This window comes from Eschrichtius robustus, chromosome 1 (genome assembly GCF_028021215.1).
Source record: "Eschrichtius robustus isolate mEscRob2 chromosome 1, mEscRob2.pri, whole genome shotgun sequence".
NCBI classification, from domain to species: Eukaryota; Metazoa; Chordata; class Mammalia; order Artiodactyla; family Eschrichtiidae; genus Eschrichtius; species Eschrichtius robustus.
Window position 1 is genome coordinate 22,425,058 of NC_090824.1, and position 20,185 is coordinate 22,445,242.

General features: G+C 34.3%; 1 protein-coding gene across 7 annotated transcripts in view; it reads left to right on the forward strand.

Annotated features, from left to right (window-relative positions):
• Positions 1–20,185, forward strand: part of CEP128 (centrosomal protein 128) — a 432,903-nt gene that overhangs the window by 189,780 nt on the left and 222,938 nt on the right. For all 7 annotated transcript variants that reach the window (XM_068557945.1, XM_068558268.1, XM_068558193.1 and 4 more), the window contains one exon: positions 10,579–10,771. In XM_068557945.1, coding sequence (XP_068414046.1) covers positions 10,579–10,771 — 193 coding nt within the window. The remainder of the gene's footprint in view (positions 1–10,578; positions 10,772–20,185) is intronic.

The following is a 20,185-nucleotide window of genomic DNA, read 5'->3' on the forward strand; positions in this document are numbered from 1 at the left end:
AACAGGTCCTGGGAGTTTTGAGTTTTATCTAAGGACATAAAACTAGTTTCTGAGAAGGGTTTGGGAACCTGGATCTCTGAACTCTGTGCCATTGTTTTTTTCTACTGATTGTGTGACCTACACTTGAATATAAACCTTACATTTATGAATATTGTCTTTTTAGTGATGTGGATTTTTTAAAAACAGTTATTGTGTGAGAAGTATTAGACCTACTGTATTTAATTCTTGTTGAAGGATGCAAATGACCATCTAGTATTTTATCGTTCCAGTGTAGACATCAAAATGTGATACAAATACTCAGGTATCTTCGTTCACGTGGTGGAAATATCCTTAGGTAGTATACAGGGAACACTCTCAGCTTAACTGGAGGAAGCATTTTATATTTTTTAATATGTACTATGATTATGGGTATATTTCTTCCAGATTATTTTCAAACCAAGCAGAAAAGTAGAGAAAGTATTATTGAAAGAATTATATTTTGAGGTTATATTATATTAATAATATAATATAATATAATATTGAGGTTAATTATATTTTGATTTAGATTTGAATTTTGCAGTTCTGGTTTAATTCTTGTTTTGGTGATCTAGCACATTTTAAAAAATTGTCATCCTCTTTATCTCTGGTTCTTATGTAAACATTTTCTCTCAAAATTGTTTTTAGAGTTTTGGTGAAGGAAGCATAGTAGTTAAAAGCAGCAAAATTATGGTTCCTGATATTATTGCTAACTCTATCAACTATAATCTTTTATTTGAATTTTTTGTTTTCCTTGGTTTTTAGCTTTGAGTCATTCCTTAGTGACTTTCGGTATATTATTCCAGTGAATCTCATTAGAGGATTCTTACAGATTAAAAAGATCATTTTGATTGTTTTACTAGATACTTCAAAATATTCCCACCTAGTTGCAAGCTGTCAACTAAGAAGGTAAAAAGCTACCTTATTTAGAAATTCTTTCCCTATTTTGGTTTACTTAGCAATACTTGTTGATGTAGTTAAATAAATGAGCCTATTATGTAATCTGTAAGATGCTCTTGTGAGTGGTTAATAGAATGGTGTTTGCACTGTGATTAATAGCCTTGTCAGCTAATTATTGTTTGGAATTGGTAAAGTTATTCCTATACTGTGTTCCAAGCTGTTTCTCCAAGATACTTAATGAATGATAGATAACGGCTGTTTCTCTAACAGACTCTTGATTCTCTTAATTGATTATTGGTTGATTAAATTTCCATAAGTTAATTTGTTTTGTAGGATTAATAATATATTCCGCATACTTATTCAATTCATATCAAGCATCTAGCTATAACCTATTTTTAATTTTGTATGGCAATGGAATAAAGGCTCAATAGGAATTAACTGGAGCCATAGGTCATACTGTATTAGTTTGCTAGGGCTGCCACAACAAAACTGGGTAGCTTAAACAGCAGGTATTTATTTTCTCACAGCTCTGGAGCCTAGAAGTCAAAGATCACGTTGCCAGGGTTGGTTTCTGGTGAGACTTCTCCTTGCCTTGTAGACGGCCACCTCTCATGTGGGGGCTGGCGGTATGGTTGGAGGAGTTGAAGGTTAGGAGTCAGGAGAGTGTCTCTTCTTCTTATAAGGACACTAGCCCTGTAGGATTAGGGCCCTACCCTTATGGCCTCATTTAACCTTAATTACTTCCCTAAAGGCCCTGTGTCCAAATTCAGTCACACTGAGAGTTAGGGCTTTAACATATGATTTTGAGAGGGATGTAATTCAGTCCATAACACAGATCAAACCTGATTAATGCTTTGTTGCAAATAACTTTTTGTTATTGTTTTGTTTTTATCAGAACCAGGATTATTGTTATGACAAAACAGAATTGTTTTTTTATTATCATCTCTTAGCAGCGGGTAGTGAACACGGGCCAAAGACTGGGATGGAATAAGTAGGAAAACATTAAGAAAAAGAAATGTGAAGGTATTTTCTAAATTTGCCATTAAATCATTGGGAAAGAACAGATTAAACCGGATGATTGAAGGTGGTGATCCACAGGGACTCATTTTGTTTGGACCACATGAGTTAAAAAAAATTGATTTGGTAATGAACATTTTAAAAAAATCAATTAAGTGCATTATTACAAGATGAAATTGTTTTCCTTTTGAGATATCAGAGGATCTGATAACACTAGGGTTTCATTCGGTTGTGGTAGAAAACAGAGTTAAGAAGAAGAACCATGGACATGGCACCACATTAGATGTGGTGCCCTTCTTGCCCTTCTTTTTTGTGGTTGCATTTTTTTAATCCAAATGGATAATGTTCAGGTCCTAAATGTGTTACTTTTGACTGTTCATTAAGCTTTCTTAATATAGTTAGCTATCATTTGACATAATCACCATCATTTTCTGTTGACTCCCAATATGGAAGAAAAGTATTACTTGATTTTATCTTTAGGCTTGCACATTATTTTTTTTGAAGTCGATTGAAGAGAATTGGATTTATCTCTTGTATCCATGTGTGGTTCAAAATGGTAAATAGTAACATTGTAGCCTGAATTGAACTTTTCAAGAAAAACAAAAGAGAACATATTTTCTATGTACTTATACAGATGTTTCCTATCTGGCACCTTTAGCATGTACATTTGATGTCTCTGATGTAAACCAATGAAATTAACTCCTATAATATTATCTAATAGCGACTTGGTCCTAGAACATGTTGGTCTTCCTGTAAATAAGAGGTTGAATAATCTGACTCCTTTTACTCTTTCCTCACAAGGATTTTTATGGTCAACTGTGAACTTCATACCTTTTATCAATCCATATTTGATTTTTTTTTTTAAGTTCATTCCTTCTCGTCAGTCTGTTTCAAATTTCATCTTGCATGTATGTATTTCTTCTGTATGTCAAGGTTATTTCATTTAATTGTCCCCAACATACTAATACATCAATTTATATTCTAATACCTAGCCATTTGTGATAATATTAAATAATTATCTGATCTTAGACTGATCCTGGGGGGATTGGCATCTGAAAGCTGCTGTTTAGGACCATGCCTACATGGCACAGAGTTATCAGGGCTTTCGTATGTACCTCCTTTCAGCCCTTCTTCTTTGTGATTATATTTTGTATAATTAAAATTGATAGTGTTCAGGTCCTAAATGTGTTACTTTTGAATATTCATTAAGCTTTCTTAATATATTAAAACTAAAAGAACTTTGGATTTTTTCTGTTTTCAAGATACCATTCTCTTTTTCTATTTTATTACTTAGATGCAAGGTGCTACGTCTTTCCAAAAAAATTAACAGCATCTAATTGTTCATTTAATTACGTGTGTCAGGGCCTCACCATGTGCAAAACTAGCTGTAATGTGCATGTGGGTGTGTGTGCGCGTGCGCGTATGTTGGTTGTTTTGGAAACTCCCTAGGAGATTTTAATTGAAGAATATTATAAAATTCTTGAAAAATGTGTTGAGGGTTTATTATATTAAATTCTTTAACATACAAGAATAAAGATGTGTATGTGTTTGAGGTGCCAAATAAATAGCAAAAAGACTTTGTTGAAAATATATCTTTTCCAGAAACTATACATCTAACCTTTCCCTTGTTTCCTTGCATCATACCAATAATAATATGATAGTCACCGGGACTTTTCATTTTATTTATTTTTCTTGAGGAACTGGCAAAGATTGATGAGGTTAATAGAAGGTGTGGTCTACAGATTCAGATTGTAGTTTTAATATAGAAGCAGTGATAGCATAGGCTTTTCCTTATTTTGCCTAGTTAATATCAATTAATAAATTAATGACTCAAGTAGTAATGTTATAGAATCATTTTCCAACTGACCTGTATCAAAATTACTGAATAATTGTCTAGAATAATTTCTATTATTTAGTGCATTGAATACATTCTCATTTTGGAGATTGTAACTAACTGTACACACACACATATAGCCATACAATCTTAGTTAAAGAATTTTTTTAAAAAATGTAAATTGTAACAGCAATAACCTAAAATGTGAGGGGGAAGAGAAGTAAAAGTGTGAAGTTTATGAATTCTATTGAAGTTAAGTTGTTATCAGTTTAAAATAGGGTGATACACATTTAAGATATTTTATGTAAGCCTCATGGTAACCACAAGGGGGAAATCCTATAATAATTACATAAAACAACATGATAAAGAAGTCAAAGCATATTGATACCAGAAGACAACAAAACATACACAAAAAAGACAGCAGGATAAGAATCAAAGAACAAGGAACCTACAAAACATCCAGGAGACAATTAGCAAAATGGCAATAGTAAGCCCTTACCTATCAATAATTACTTTAAATGTAAATGGATTAAATTCTCTAATTAAAAGACATAGAATAGACAAATGGATAGGAAAAAACAAGATCCAACAATATGCTGCCTATTAAAGACTTACTTTAGCCTTAAAGGTACACATAGATTGAAAGTGAAGGGATGGAAAAACACATTTCAGGCAAATGGTAACCCAACCCTCCACCCGCCAAAAAAAAGAAAACAAAAAAAGCAAGGGTAGCTCTAGTTATGTCAGACAAAATAGACTGTAAACAAAAACTGATAAAAAGAGACAAAGAAGGTCATTATAATGGAATCAATACAAGAAGAGAGAACAATTGTAGATATGTGCCCAATGTTGGAGCACCTAAATATTTAAAGGAAAAACTAACGTAGCTAAGTGGAGAAATAAACAGTAACAAATATAACAGTATTGAGAATAAAATTTCAATATTTACACTCATCTTTTGTAGGTATAAAGGCATAATCACCATAAACAGTTTGGTGTTCATGCTTCAGTCCTATTTTGGTCTAATGGGCTGAGCTGCAGTTATTTTTGACAAAAATATATATTTTTAGCTATACCTGTCCCTTCCTTTTGAGTCTTTGACATTGAGGATATCCACCTTGTTGTAGTATTTTCTTCCTTTGGGGTTCTGTCGCCCCAGACTCTTGTATTTTCCTCCCGACTCTCTATCTACATCTCCATTTGATTTTGAAATTCTCTTGTGTTTATCTCTTCTAAACCCTCTTCTGTTTTCTTTGTAGATATTCTTTATGAGCTATTTTATCTATTCCTATGCCGTTAACTTCCTTTAGGCTGTTGATTCTTTAGTTTTGTATCTCTTGACCATATCTTTTGAGCTTTAGAGCTGTATATATAATTGGATATCCAATTAGTCATCTATGCTTCTGTATCTTTTGTTCCTAACAACTTCTATACGTTTCATCCTAATGTTAACTTCTTAACCCCTAAATGGTTGCTTCTTCTAGGTTTCCTGTTTCAGTTTAAGCTAAAAATTGGCCATCAATACTGATTCCTTTCTCTTCCTTACCCCCCTCACATTTAAGTCCAAATACATACATTTTGGCTCAACCCTTACCATTTTCACTTGTTTGGAATATTGTAACAGCCTCCTGACTTCCAGCCTCCGATATTTGCTCCACTCTATATAGAGAGTATGCTTTCTAAAGAACCGTCCAATTCACATCCTTGCCTCTCATATTGTGGTTAGATGGGGATGATGGTATATCCCTCACACTCACCCTGTTTTCTTCCTAAATGCATTAGTGGAATGTTATAGTAGAAAGTGCTCCTTTAATCTGGAAGAATTGACCATGTTTTCTGTGCTATGGAAGTTTTTTTCTCTTTTTCTATTTGCAGTAGTATTTCAAGGTGGATATTGGGAAATGAAGCAGACTTAATTAAATTTCTGTAGTCATAATTGGAAGTTCACATCCTAATTTAAGTTGAGGACTTCCTGTATTTATCTAGTGACATATAGACAAGACAGAGGCCTACAAATTGTATAGCAAGTACTAAAGCCAGGTCAGCCAGGTCTCATCTCTGCAGGGAGGTTTAATTTTAGCTTTGTTGATCTATCCCCTTTTACTTTCCCCTTCCTTCCTTCCTTCCTTCCTTCCTCCCTCCCTCCCTCCCTCCTTCCCTCCCTCCCTCCCTCCCTCTCTCTCTCTTTCTTTTGTTAAATAACAGCTAAGTTGAGATATAATTCATGTACCATACATTTGACCTATTTAGAGTTACCATTCAGTAGTTTTTAGTATATTCACAGAGATGTGCAACCATCACTACATGAATTTTAGGACATTTTTATCACCCCAAAAAGACAATCTGGACTATTAGCCATCACATCCTTATCTGCCCATCCACCCTCCCTGTAGCACTAGTCAACAAGTAATCTGCTTTTATCTCTATAGATTTGTCTGTTCTGGACATTTCCTATGAATGGAATCATAAAATATGCTATCCTTTATGATTGACTTCTTTCATTTAGCAGAATATTATCAAGGTTCATCTATGTTGTAGTATGTATCATTACTTTACTTCTTCTTGCTAAATAACTGTCCATTGTATGGATATACCACATTCATTTACCCGTTGATGTTCATTTGGATTATTTTAATTTCTTGGCTATCATGAATAGTGCTGCTATGAACATTTGAGTACAAGTTTTTTGCGTGAACATATGTTTTCATTTCTCATAGGTACATACCTAGGAGAGAATTGCTGGGTTATACGGTAATTATGTTTAAGCTTTTGAAGGAAGTCCAGATTGTTTTTCCAAGGTGACTACACTGTTGTACATTCCGTACATTCCTGTTGTCAGTATATGAGAATTTCAGTTTCTCTGTATACACACTAACAGTTGTTATCATCTGGTTTGTTTTTGATTATAGCTATCCTGCTGGGTGTGAAATGGAATTCTATTGTGGTTTTGATTTGCATTTCCCTGATGGCTAGTGATGTTGAGCATCTTTTCATGTGGTTATTGGCCATTCATATATCTTCTTTGGAGAAATGTCTATTTTGATCTTTTGCTCAATTTGTTATCTTTTAATTTATTATTTGAGTTCTTTACGTATCCTAGATACAAGTCCTTTCTCAGATATGTGATCTATAAGTATTCTCTCCTGTTTAGTGAGTTGTCTTTTCACTTTGTTAATTGTGACCATTGAAGCATAATATTTTACATTTTGATTAAGTCCAGCTTATCAGCTTTTTTCTTTGGTTGCTTGTGCTTTTGGTGTAATGTCTAAGAAATGATTGCCAAACCAAAGTCACAAAGACTTCTGCCTGTTTTCTTCTAGGAGTCTTATATTTTTATTTATTTATTTTTAAATTTTTTATTTAGTTATTTATTTTATTTAATTTATTTTTTTTTTGTAGCCATATTTTTAACAATTACATTTAGGTCTTTGATCCATCTTGAGTTAATTTTTTTATGTGGTATGAGGTATGGGTTCAACTCTATTCTTTTACATGTGACTATTCAGTTGTCCCAGCACCACTGGTTGAATAGACTATTCTTTCCTCATCAGATTGTTTTGGCACCCTTGTTGAAAGTCAGTTGACCGTATATGTATAGTTTTATTTTTGGACTCTCAATTCTATTTCATTGATCTATACGTCTATCCTATGCCGGTACCACACTGTTTTGATTACAGTAGCTTTGTAGTAAGCTTTGAAATGGGTAAGAGTGAGTCCTCCAACTTTGTTCTTATTTTTCAACACTTTATTTGGCTATTCTGGGTCCCTTGAATGTCCATATGAAATTTAGGATCAACTTGTCAATTTCTCAAAAAAACCAGCTGGGATTTTGATTGGAATTGCATTGAATCTGTAGGATGTTTGGGGAGTATTTTTGTCTAAACTGTATTAAGTCTTCTGATCTTTGTACATGGGATATGGTCCCATTTATTTAGGTATTTAAAGTTTTTTTCAACAGTGTTTTGTAGAGTTATTTTTCTTTCAGATATTTTCAGAGTGTGTTTTGCAGTTCTTTTTAAAGGTGTATTATTAAGTATATTATCCTTTTGACTATTGTACATACAGTTGACTTTTAACTTTATTTTTGGATTGATCATTCAAGTATATAGAAATACAGTTGATTTATGTATATTGACCTTATGTACTACAACATTGCTGAACTATTTTATTAGTTCTAATATGTTTTTAGTGAAATCATTAGGATTTTCTTATACAGGGACATGTTATCTGCAAATAGATGCAAATATGTTTACTTCTTTTTTTTCAATGTGGACATATTTTGTTACATTTTCTTGCAAAATTGCCCTGCCATGACCTCCTAATACAGTGCTGAATAGAAGTGGTGAGAGCAGATATTCTTTTCGTGTTTCTGATCTTAGGGAGAAAGCATTGTCTTTTACCATTGAGTATGATAGTAGTTGTGGGTTTTTTATAGATGTCTTTTATCAGGTTGAGAAAGTTCCCTTCTATTCCTAGTTTGTTGAGTGTCTCCATCGTGAATGGGTGTTGAATTTCATCATATGATTTCTCTGCACCTTTTGATATTTTCATGTGGCTTTATGTCCCTAATTCTTACTAATATGGCATATTACATTAATTAATTTTCAGATATTAATTCAGCCTTGCATTCTTGGGATAAATCCCACTTGATTATGCTGTAAAAACCTGTTTATATGTTTCTGGATTCTGGTTGCTAGTATTTTGTTGAAGATTTTAAAAAATATCTATTCATAAGTTATATTCATAACTGAAGCCTTATAAACAATCTGGGGAAATTACAGTTGAGACTTCAGTGTTCTTAGCTTGCTTTGTCTGCAGTAGATTGACCACCCTATTAGTGGATAGTTGGTGGAGGAGGGAGTTCCCAGTATTTCTATTGCAGTTACCAAGAATTTAGCTTGTGCAAATCAGAGCTGTGAAGATGAAAAATCCTCGTGGTCTGCCCTTCCTGTGAAATACCTACTATTATGATCTGTTTCTGCTCACAGTATTTTTGACTCCAAAAGTTTGAGTTTTCCACATCAAGTAATTTTTCTATTTTTTGCATTCATCAACTGGGTGCCCTACAACTTAATTAAAGCTCTGACACTAACTACCCAGAGTTAGTGCAGATCCTTCAGTTTAAGGGCTCAGTCCCACAAGACTCCCCCTCCCCCACCTTCAGCTGCCAGTCACAGGTATTGAGTCCCTAGGTTGCCTACACTTCTATCTGAGCTGGCTTCAAACTGGGGTTCCCATAGTTCATTAATTTGCTATAATGGCTCACAGATTTCAGGGAAATACTTGACTTACTATTATTACTTTATTATAAAGGATGCATATGAACAGCCATATGAAGAGGTATATAGGGCAAGGTCCCAAAGGGTCCTTAGTACTGGAACTTCTGTCTCTATGGAATTTTGGGTGCATCACCCTTTTGGCATGTGGACGTATTCACCAACCTGGAAGCTCATCGTATCTCATTGTTCAGGAGTATTTATAGAGTTTAATCTTCAGTCCTCCCCTGCCTGTCCCCCATCCCCCTTCTTAGAGGTTGATGAGTAGGATCGTAAGTTTCAACTCTCTAATGATCAGCCCCTTACGGAGGCTATCTGGGGGCCCCACCCTAAGCCACCTCATTAACATAAGCTCTGGTTTGATCAAAAGTGCTTTGTTATTAATAAATCATGCCTTTACAAGTGTGATTTCCATTTTTCTTCACCCAACATATTATACATTTGTTACCTTACAATATAAGTGTATAATTTATCCATAATTCGACTAATGACAGTATTTTGTTCTTTGTCACCATCTGTTAGACCTTCTGACCAAAGGAACTGCCTTTTTTTTCATTTCTGGGGATGTTTGAAAGCTGATGTATGTGGGGGGATCCCGGTCTAAGGGCCATATCCCAGTTCTGCTTCATCATAGGCTAATTCTATCACAGCTACTTTTAATATACTGGGGCATATCCTAAGAACCTTCTAGACTTCTAGAGGCCTAGAACATTCTTGCTTATGGATTCATGCTATTCAGGGAAATTGTCCTTTTGCTTAATCTCATTTTCCCTTCTAGTTCATGACTTCCCCTATTTTGCTTCTTTGAGGTGAAGACTGTTTAGATTATTTAAAATCAACTAGAATTTGGATGGTAGCCTCACTTGGGAAGGTCCTAAGACCCGACTGAAATTCTGTTCTATTGAAGGTGGAAGAAAGATTTATTTTCTCATCCCTGTTTTAAATATCTAAATATTAGAGTTGGTGAGGTTAGAGTCCATGGAAAAGAGAGTTGCTTTGGTTAAATTTCCTGGTTTTAAATGTGGGCAAATGCAGACTTTATCTGCCTCATGCCATATAGAATCTCTCTCTCTACCTGATTAGCTGGACCCTTGGGGATATGCATTTTTAGAAACAAAACTAGGAATTTTATCTTATTTTTTAATCTCTAAAATTCCCTTCATAACCAGTTACTAGGTCTATTGTGGGGTGTTTTGGATTTTCAAATGCTTGTACCAGACTGCTTTATATATATCAAATTAGGGGGTTAATTGTATTACACCTGGACGTTTAGGAGGCCAAACTTTTCTGTAGTACTGCCTTTCCAAAGATGATAGAGTATACCAAATATTTTATAAAAATCCAAGGAAATCATTTCTGCACCAACTTTTAACTGATATAAACCATTATGCAAATTAAAACATTATGGGTATTTAAAATTTTGCTTAAATTTGTTACTTATTGTCTAAATTCAGATTATCATGACTTTCTCATGTTTTGGAATGCTACTGTTTTCTAGATTTTTTTAAAAATTAGATATAAATGTCATATTTTTAGACTAAACTTCAGTGGCTCTGTGAGGAGCTGAGAGAGAGAGAAAACAGAGAGAAAAGTCTACGGCACCAGCTGATGTTGTGCAGACAACAACTCGGGAACATGACTGAAAACAAAGAAGCTGAGCTTCAGTGTCTCTTTGAACAGATAGAAAGACAGGAGCAGCTTCTGGAAGAAATACATCGGGAGAAGAGAGGTGTGTTAACTGCTCTTACTCTTTATTTTTCTTTGTTTATATTTGTGGAATCTTATGTTTGGGAAAAAAAATTCTGTTTCTCTTGGCTCTGGTTTGAACTACAGAATTTCCAAATTCGTCTCCTTTCCTTGTCTCTTGTCTCCTTATCTTCATTTCTGGGTCTAGAAGAGAAAACTGTTTCTCCTTGAGAATTTCTCCTTCAGCTACTGTATCCCTCCTGTGTACCTAGATAGCATTTGTGTCTTTTGTCCATTTGCAAGTGCTAATTTGCTAAGACATGCTTGTTCTTCCCTGGTAAAATGCCAAAATTTATATTTTACTGCAGTAAAATACCCATTAATTCATTCAACAGATATTTACTTTGTGTCTATTTTGTCTTCGGTACTATTATAGGTGCTAAGGATATTATCAGTAAATGAGAAAAAAAATCCTACTCTTTTTTTTTTTTTGGCTGCATTGGGTGGTCTTTGTTGCTGCGTGCGGGCTTTCTCCAGTTGCGGCGAGTGGGGGCTACTCTTCGTTGTGGTGCGGGGGCTTCTCATTGCGGTGGCTTCTCTTGTTGCGGAGCACGGGCTTTAGGCGTGCGGGCTTCAGTTGCAGCACGTGGGCCCTAGAGCACGTGGGCTTCAGTAGTTGTGGTGCACGGACTTCAGTAGTTGTGGCATGTGGGCTCAGTAGCTGTGGCTTGAAGGCTCTAGAGCACAGGCTCAGTAGTTGTGGCTCATGGGCTTAGTTGCTCTGTGGCATGTGGGATCTTCCTGGACCAGGGGTTGAACCTGTGTCCCCTGCATTGGCAGGTAGATTCTTAACCACTGCACCACCAGGGAAGTCCCCAAAATCCTACTCTTGTTTACCTTACATTATATTGAGAGGGGTGACAAAATAAATGTGATAAATAAGTAAACTATGTAATATATGAGGTTATAAGCACATTGTTGAAAGCAGTAGAGTAAGGGAAAGCGAGTTTGGGAGAGCACGGCACAGGGTTTAATATGTAGGCAATACTTAACTTTAAAAGTTAGACAAGAGTCATGGAAAATTACCTTTCTGTTTGGTTCTACTAGGGATGGATATAATGGGAAGAAGAAAAATAGCATCAGGTATAGGAATCCTATGTGTATCTTATGTTGTGTTGGCCTTAGGCTTTTTTTTTTAATAAATTTATTTATTTATGTATTTATTTTGGCTGTGTTGGGTCTTCATTGCTGCATGCGGGCTTTCTCTAGTTGTGGTGAGCAAGGGCTAGTCATTGTTGTGGTGCATGGGCTTCTCATTGCGGTGGCTTCTCTTGTTGCGGCCATGGGCTTTATGGTGTGCGGGCTTCAGTAGTTGCAGCATGCGGGCTCAGTAGTTGTGGCTTGCGGGCTCTAGAGCACAGGCTCAGTAGTTGTGGCTCACAGACTTTGTTGCTCTGCAGCATGTGGGATCTTCCCAGACCAGGGATTGAACTCGTGTCCCCTGTGTTGGCAGGTGGATTCTTAACCACTGCGCCACCAGGGAAGTCCAAGGCTTTTTCTCTTACTGAACTTTATTAAGAACCAGAAAGAGGAGTCATATAGCTTCCCACTAAGGAAAACTAAACATTAACATATGATAATTCTTTTTAAAATAAATTTTTTGTTTTTTATTTTAGTGATCAGGATTATTCTCTCTACACATACCACTTAAAAATTGTTTATTACTGTCCTGCAGTGATTCTCAAATTTTAGTATCAGAATCATTTTACATTCTTAAAAATTTTGAGAACTCAAAGATCTTTTATTAATGTACATTGTGTATATCAATATCTATCATATTAAAAATTAAAACTGGGTATTTGAAAATATTTATACCTTTAAAATAATAATTATAAATCCATTCATACTAACATAAAAATCAATGAAATTTAACTGTTTTTCAATACAAAAAAATTAAAGAGTGACTTTGTTTTTTGAACGTTTGGAAATCTCTTTAATTGCTGTCTTAAAAGAAGATGGCTGCATTTTCACTTTTGCTTCTTCATCTAATCTGTTGTTATATTACCTGCCATGTAACCCCTGAAGAAACTGCATTTTACATTCATGAGAAATTGAATGTGAAAAAGACAAGTAACATTTCAGTATTATAATTAAGGGGTCTTGGATGGTGCCCAAACACCCTTTGAGAATTGCTGGTCTAGTGCAATTGAAAGATGTAAATTGTGCCAATAATAAAAGTTAGGGATGCCCTTTAATTTTTTTTTAATGACAGTACAATAGAATCTGTTATGGAACTTATAAATAAAACACTATATGATCTCTATACATGTTATATGTTATAGCCTATCCACTAATTAACACTAGATTACAACCCCATTTTTCTTTTAGTAAATATTTATCAGTATTGGCACCCTGTAAGTCATTTCTTTGCATAAGGAATATGCAATAGTCTATTATAAAATCATAAAACTGTCATTGGGGAGAAATGCAAAAGAACCAAATATCTGTGCATTTAGATAGTTATATCAAGTGCCCAGCTTTTTCATAAAAGCTTCAGAAGGTGAGGTATAAAGTTTGTAATCTCTCAGAGTGATTACCTTTATTTCTACTTTTTTAATTTAATGAAAATTTATTGCTCATCTTGTTATCTATAGAGCACTTGAATTCCTTTTTACATCTTAGAATCAGCTCGTCAATTTTAGAAAAGAATCTAGTGGTGTTTTGATAGGATTATGTTAAATGTATAGATTAATTTGAGAATGGACATCTTAATATTGATGATATCTTCCAATCTATGAACATGGTGTATCTATCTATTAATTTAGGTTGTCCTTAACTTTTCTCATGATGTTTTGTAATTTTCAGCAAACAGGTGTTGCACATCCTTTTTAGATTTATTCCTAACTTTTTAAAATTTATGATGTTATATAAAATAACTCTTTAAAATTTGAATTTCCAACATTCTTTTCTAATAGGTATAAATACAATTGATTTTTTTGTATATTAAACTTGTATTTTGTAACCTTAAGCTCATTTATTTGTTGTAGTAGCTTTTAGTAGTTGTTGTTGTTTATTCCTTGCACTTAGAGTTTTCCTTGTACATGATCATGTCCTCTGCAAATAAGGACAGTTTTGCTTTCTTCTTTCTTTTCTTTTTCCCTTGTCTTTATCAACTGGTTGGAACCTTCGGTACATATTAAACTAACCTTGTTTTCCTGGGATAAACTCCAATTTGTCAAAATGTATTTCTCCTTTTACATATGGCTGGATTTGATTTAGTGATAGTTTGTTAAGAATTTTTGTGTCTATGTGGGTGAAGAATATTGGTTTATAACTTCTTTTCTTGTAATGTCTTTATCAGATTTGAATGTTAGTATAACAGTGACTCTTAACATGAGTTGTGTTTCCCTTTTATTTTTGGGAAACATTTGTGTAAAGTTTGTATTATTTCTTTGTAAATGTAGGATAAAATTCATCAATGAAATCTTCTGCACCTGTAGTTTTTGTTTTGGGAAGGTTTTTAATTTTAAACTTGAATTCTTTAATAGATGTATGGTTTTTCAGAATTTCTACTTCTTCTTGAGTCAGTTTTGTTAATGTGTGCCTTTTAAGATATTTTTCCATTTTATTGCAGTTGTCAAATTTATTGGCTTAAAGCTTTCTGTAATATCCCCTTTTTAATTCTTTTAGTTTCTGTAAGATCTGTGCTGATGTCTCTTATTATTTTCCTGATATTGGTAATTTGTTTTCTGTCTTTTTTTCTTTATGAGTCTTGCTGAGGGTTTTATTACTGTTTTTAAGGAAACAGCCTTTGAATTTAAATTTTTTTTCTGTTGTTTGTCTTTTTAATGTTTTATTGATCTCTATTGTTATTTTTATTTCCTTTCTTTTACTTCCTTTTTGTATCATTTGTTATTCTCCTGGATTCCCAAGTTGAAAACTTTATTTCAATACTTCTCTTTCCTAATATAGTCATTTAAAGTTATAAATTTCCATCTTAGCAATACTTCAAATGCATTCCACAAATTCTGGTATCTGGTCTTTTTATTATCACTTAGTTTGAATTAGAAAATATTTTTCTTGTGATTTCTTCTCTGACCTATAGGGTTTTATTGAAGTGTACTACTTAATTTCCAGTTATGTAGTTTTCTAGATATTTTATCATCAGTTTCTAAATTTAGTACCCTTGCAGTCATAAAACATACTCTTGATTCAATGATTTTGATCCTTTTCTGAGAATTGTTTTATGGCCCCAAGTGTGGTCTATCTTAGTAAATTTTCCATGTGCACTTGAGAATAAGTTATGTTCTGCATTTATTGTGAAATGTTCTGTAAAAGTCACTTATGCTGAATTGTTTCACACTGTTCTATGTCCTTGGTGATTCCTATATCCCTACTGATATTGTTAATTTCTTTTTTTGAAATTGTTTATTTCTATCAATAACTGATAGAGGATATTTAAAATATCCAGCTATTACCTTGTGTGTGTGATTTTTTTTTTCTCCAAATATTTTGAAACTCAGTTATTAGATCCCATCTTAGTATTGATTGTGGAAATGCATCTAGTTAGGAGCCTATTGTAACAGTCTCAGTAAAAGCAAAAGAGGGACTGACAGAGGACATTAGTAGTGGCAACAAATGCAAAAGATTTTGTGGAGGAATTAGTGCAGGATTGACCAGTGTAGGTGAATGAGAGAGAAGACTCACAGGATACTCTAAGGTCTTAATGGTTTGCCATTGGGAGAAATAGCGAAGTTGGGAAGGAGGAGCTGATTTGGTGGGAGAACAAGAGGGATCCTGTTTTTATCTATTCCTTAAAATCATAAAAAAAAGTCTCAGGAAGACCCAAACTTTTGTGACAGAGAGATGATATGGTGATTTCTTGCCTTATGGGTATAAGATGTATTAGGTTTAAGATGTTTTAGGTGCTACCTGGTGATTCAGAAATAATGAGGACTTAATATGGGTAATGAAGACCAAGCAAAGGCTGTTGTAGTTGCATACTTACAAATGTATCTATTAGGAAGTAGGATGAAATAAATACGTTATTAGAAATATAAGCACCATGTTCCTGGTGAAAAGGGAAGTACTGATTACTTCTGTTAAGGCCCATATGGGGAGGTTTTTTGTAGGACATGTCTTTTGATCTACATGTTGAAAAATGCAGCAGGATTTCTGTAATAAAGAGGAGGAGGAAAACTTCTCTCCAGGGGTTACCTGCATAGTGATCTCTTCTGCATATTTCAGCATTTGTTTACAGTGGTATATATAGAAGAGGTGGAGGACAGCCAAACTGATGATTAAATTTAGATATTTCTGAAGTATCAAAGTTAATTGTTGTAGAAATTTATATTTGATTCCCTTCACTATCTTATGAACTTGTCTGTTAGGTAGAACAGTGTTAACCTATTTATAAGTGAAACGTGACAGAGAAACTATCTATTCATTGGAATAACCATTCTCTGCACTAATATTCTTAGTCTGATTTAGTGTCATATTAACTGACATGTGCCAGGTTAACCTAGGCCCATGTACAAGGAGTTTCTATCAGTGAGTGCTGCCAGATTTGTAGATCTGAGTTGTTTTATGTTTCCTGGGCTATTTTAGGCCTGTAGGTTGGAGCTGGAGTGTTCCAGAAGGAGAGGAAACCTATTGAGAAGTTAATGTCATGGACCTCTTAGAAGTTTAGTAGTTATTGTCTTAGAATTTCTTTTTTTTTTTTTTTTTTTAATTGGGGTATAGTTGTTTTACAATGTTGTGTTAGTTTCTACTGTACAGCGAAGTGGAGTTCCCTGTGCTATACAGCGGGTTCTCATTAGTTATCTTTGACTTAGAAATTCTTCATTGTTATGAAACAATATTTGACAGTCATGCAACTTATATAAATGTTAGTCATTGTCTAGTCTAATAACAAGGAAAACCAATTTTTTCTATTGCCTATTGGAGTATAATTAAACATTCTAAATTAAGGGATAATCTCTAAGTGTCATGTAATTTATTTGGATTCTGGTTATTTTAGCACTTTATTTTACATTTCACCAGTTTGTTCGGAAGTCTCGTGATCTTGGTCATTAGAGATAATGAAAGATTATTTTAATTGATTGAGGAAATTATTTGAACTCATTAAACTGTTATTTTGTTTAATGTGAAATTATGTCTTCCCTCATGTATTTTCAGGCTTTCTTCATAATTATTTTCAAAAACCAATTGGAAAACAGTGGGTTTTTAAAAAATTATGTCAACTATTTGAGTCAAATCAGAATTTCATTTTAATCTTAATCTGTGTTTTTGCTTATATATGTTTCATTACAATAATTTTACTTCTCAAGTGTTTAGTGTTGTGATTTAAAATCTAGCCAGGCCAACAGGTCAACAGGGATTGAAATTAAACTCAATTGGCTAAATGTTCTTAGGACCAGCATTGAATAAATTAATGATATGCCTGGAGCTCCTGATAACCAGATCTGTGCAGGTATCAACTTTGAATTATATAATCAACATTCACATTGTTAGTGAGTAAACTGACAATAGAAAGTTATGGCTAATTATTCTTTAGGTTAGGTATAAATATCTCCACCCACCTGCCCATGTGGGTAATGAGCCTGATGCTTGTACTACTTCTATTGGCTAAACTTAATTTTGGAGACAAACATTTTCAATATTTTAAGTAATATAGTCTGTTAGCAACAGTGAAGTATTGATTGAATGGAGAGTTCAGATATTTAAAGTTTACATTTTTCCTCTCCTAAATTATTGGATGTATTTCTGTATTCTGGAATATATTCTGGAAAATCCAGAAATGTTAAATATACTATACAAATGAGTTCTTAGAGTTTCTTCTTTGATCCTTTTATAGATTATTTGTATTATTTTCTGCTGTTTCATACAACAGCAAACTGGTCTACTTAAATTTGAATCATGAGCATATTCAGGGAGAAAAATAAGATAAAGTTGCATGTGCTAAAAAAGATTTGATGTGAGTTTTTAGGTTAGTAATTAGCTTTTATTAAATTCAAAGCGTACCTTTGCTGTGTTTGAGTTCTTTTAAGCTAATGCTTCTTTTCTATTTTGTTTTGTATATATTCGTTATCAATTGTAGTAGGCAGAATAATGCCAGCTCACCTCCCCCAAAGATGTCTACATCCTAATCCCCAGAACCTTTTAATATGTTACATTATATGCCAAAAGAGATTTTGTAGCTATGTTCAAATAAGGGTTTAGAGGAGACAAAATTGTCCTGGATTATCTATTTAGGCCCACTGTAATCATAAGCATTCTTAGAAGTGAAAGAGGAAGCAGAAAAGGGAGTCAGATGGTTCGATGTGAGAAAGACTCAATGTACCATTCATTGATGGCCTTGAAGATGGAGGAAGATGACCAAAGCCACGGAATGTGGCTGGTCTCTAAGAAGCTAGAAAAGTTAAGGAAATTGATTCTTCTCTGGAACCTCTAGAAAGGAATGCAACCTTGCTGACACCACGATTTTAGCCCAGTGAGACCCGTGCAGGACTTCTAATGTACAGAATTGTAACATCATAAATTTGCATTGTTCTAAGGCAGAAAATCTGTGGTAATTTGTTACAGCATACATGCAAACTAATACACCAATAAAATCATGAAGTTAGAGATTTGTAATAGTTTCTCTGTCTCTTGGTTCTCAGTTCTGTTTATGTCAAGTAATTCTCCAGCCTGCTTGAACCTCTTCGGGTACATGTGCCCATCTTTGGACATTTGTCAGAAGTTAAGAATATATGTATATTACTTTCAGTCTACTAAAACTAACTTTGAAATGCACTGAGACAGTTCTCAAAATGTGTGAAATGTGGTATTTTCAAAATGAATATAATTTCATTATACTCACCCGTATAACGTTTATTGCTGTGTGCCGGATACTGTTTAAGTGCTTTAAGCAATTTATTATTTCAGTTATTCCCAAATAGGTACCATCATCCAGCTTTCAAAAAAAATAAAACAATCAGGGTTATTTTTCTTGGAAGATATACTACAAAGTAACTAGATACACATTATGACTTTCACGGTCCCTTAGGCATTTTGGCCTTCATGGGTACCTTCCTCCAAAGAAAATTAGATTTTTGACTACATGGGTATGAAGATGAATATAATCCAGGCTGGATTTATTATTATATATTCATTATTATATTTGTTTTTCTTCTGGCTTTATAATCAGTTACGATGAAAACATTTTCATTGGCTGTAGACACTGTGCCTACTGTGCTTAGTGGAAAAGTAGAGGCTGGGTGTAAGAGTATAGGCTATGCTCTGAGGTCCTCTGGGGGCTCTAGCTGTGCAGTAGGTGGTGAGGGAGACACTGATAATGGGTTTCCTTAGGAAGTTACATATGGGGAGCCTGAGTCTGAGTAGGCATGAGCTAGGCAAGGGATGATGGCAGAGTTGTCCTAGCAGAGGGAACCACATGTGTGAAGGGAAAGAGCTTCCCATGAAGTGGGAAAGAGCTTGGCTGGAACATAATGAGATAAGGAAATCAAAGTGCAGACACAAAGATTGTGGTTGACCTAATGTTATACACCTACTGGATTTAAAAAAATTATTTGTCCCTACAGTGAACTCAATTTTCAGATGACTGGTACACCTTTGGTAGATATTAAGCTTCAATTTGTAGTTGCATTCTTGACTAAGTATTTGAAATTTGATTATTCTTTATTGTTGATGGAGTTGGGATCCATAATGCTTTAGATAACAGATGTGGTGGCTGAGAATAAACATGCGTGCCGTGAAATTTAAAATGGAAATATTTTAAAATAGTGGATGGCAACATATTGTATATAAAGCTTATATTGCCTTATAGCTATGAAATTTTAATTTGAAACTCCAAGGAAAATTTTCTTAATTTATTAATTTGAAAGCTTTCCTGAGAGCATTTAAAACCTACCCTTACACTTACGATTTGAAAGAAAGATTGCTTTCTTCTACTTCCTCGTCTCCTGCAACTAGTGACTTTACCAAGATTTTTTTGGTGGTTTCTCACCTATCTACTCCTCCCTCTGCATTTAGACTACTGTCTTATTTAGCTCCTTATTCCTTCGTATCTTCTAAGGTTGCTGAAGCTTCTTATTTGCAAGGTCTTCCTAACTTCTAGTTGCTGTCTTCTACTTGATTGGTCTTTACCTCTGAGCCTGCCAGAGCCCCCAGGACAGATGACTTTCCCAAGCAGGCACACTCCTATGGGTGTGTTCAGGTTCACGCCATTCCCCGGGCCCCAGATATCCTCCATCTAGTTCTCTGCTGTTTAATAAAGCATTTGGTAAACTGACATCTTTTAGGAATAACCTTGAATATGCTTAGATTACTACAAAAACAGGAAATCATTTTAAAACTGTGATTTTGTATTTTTTATAATGAACTACTTGCAACACACCCCGCAATTGACCTCCACCCAGTAGTGCTTCATTGGAGAAAACACACCATGTGCACACAC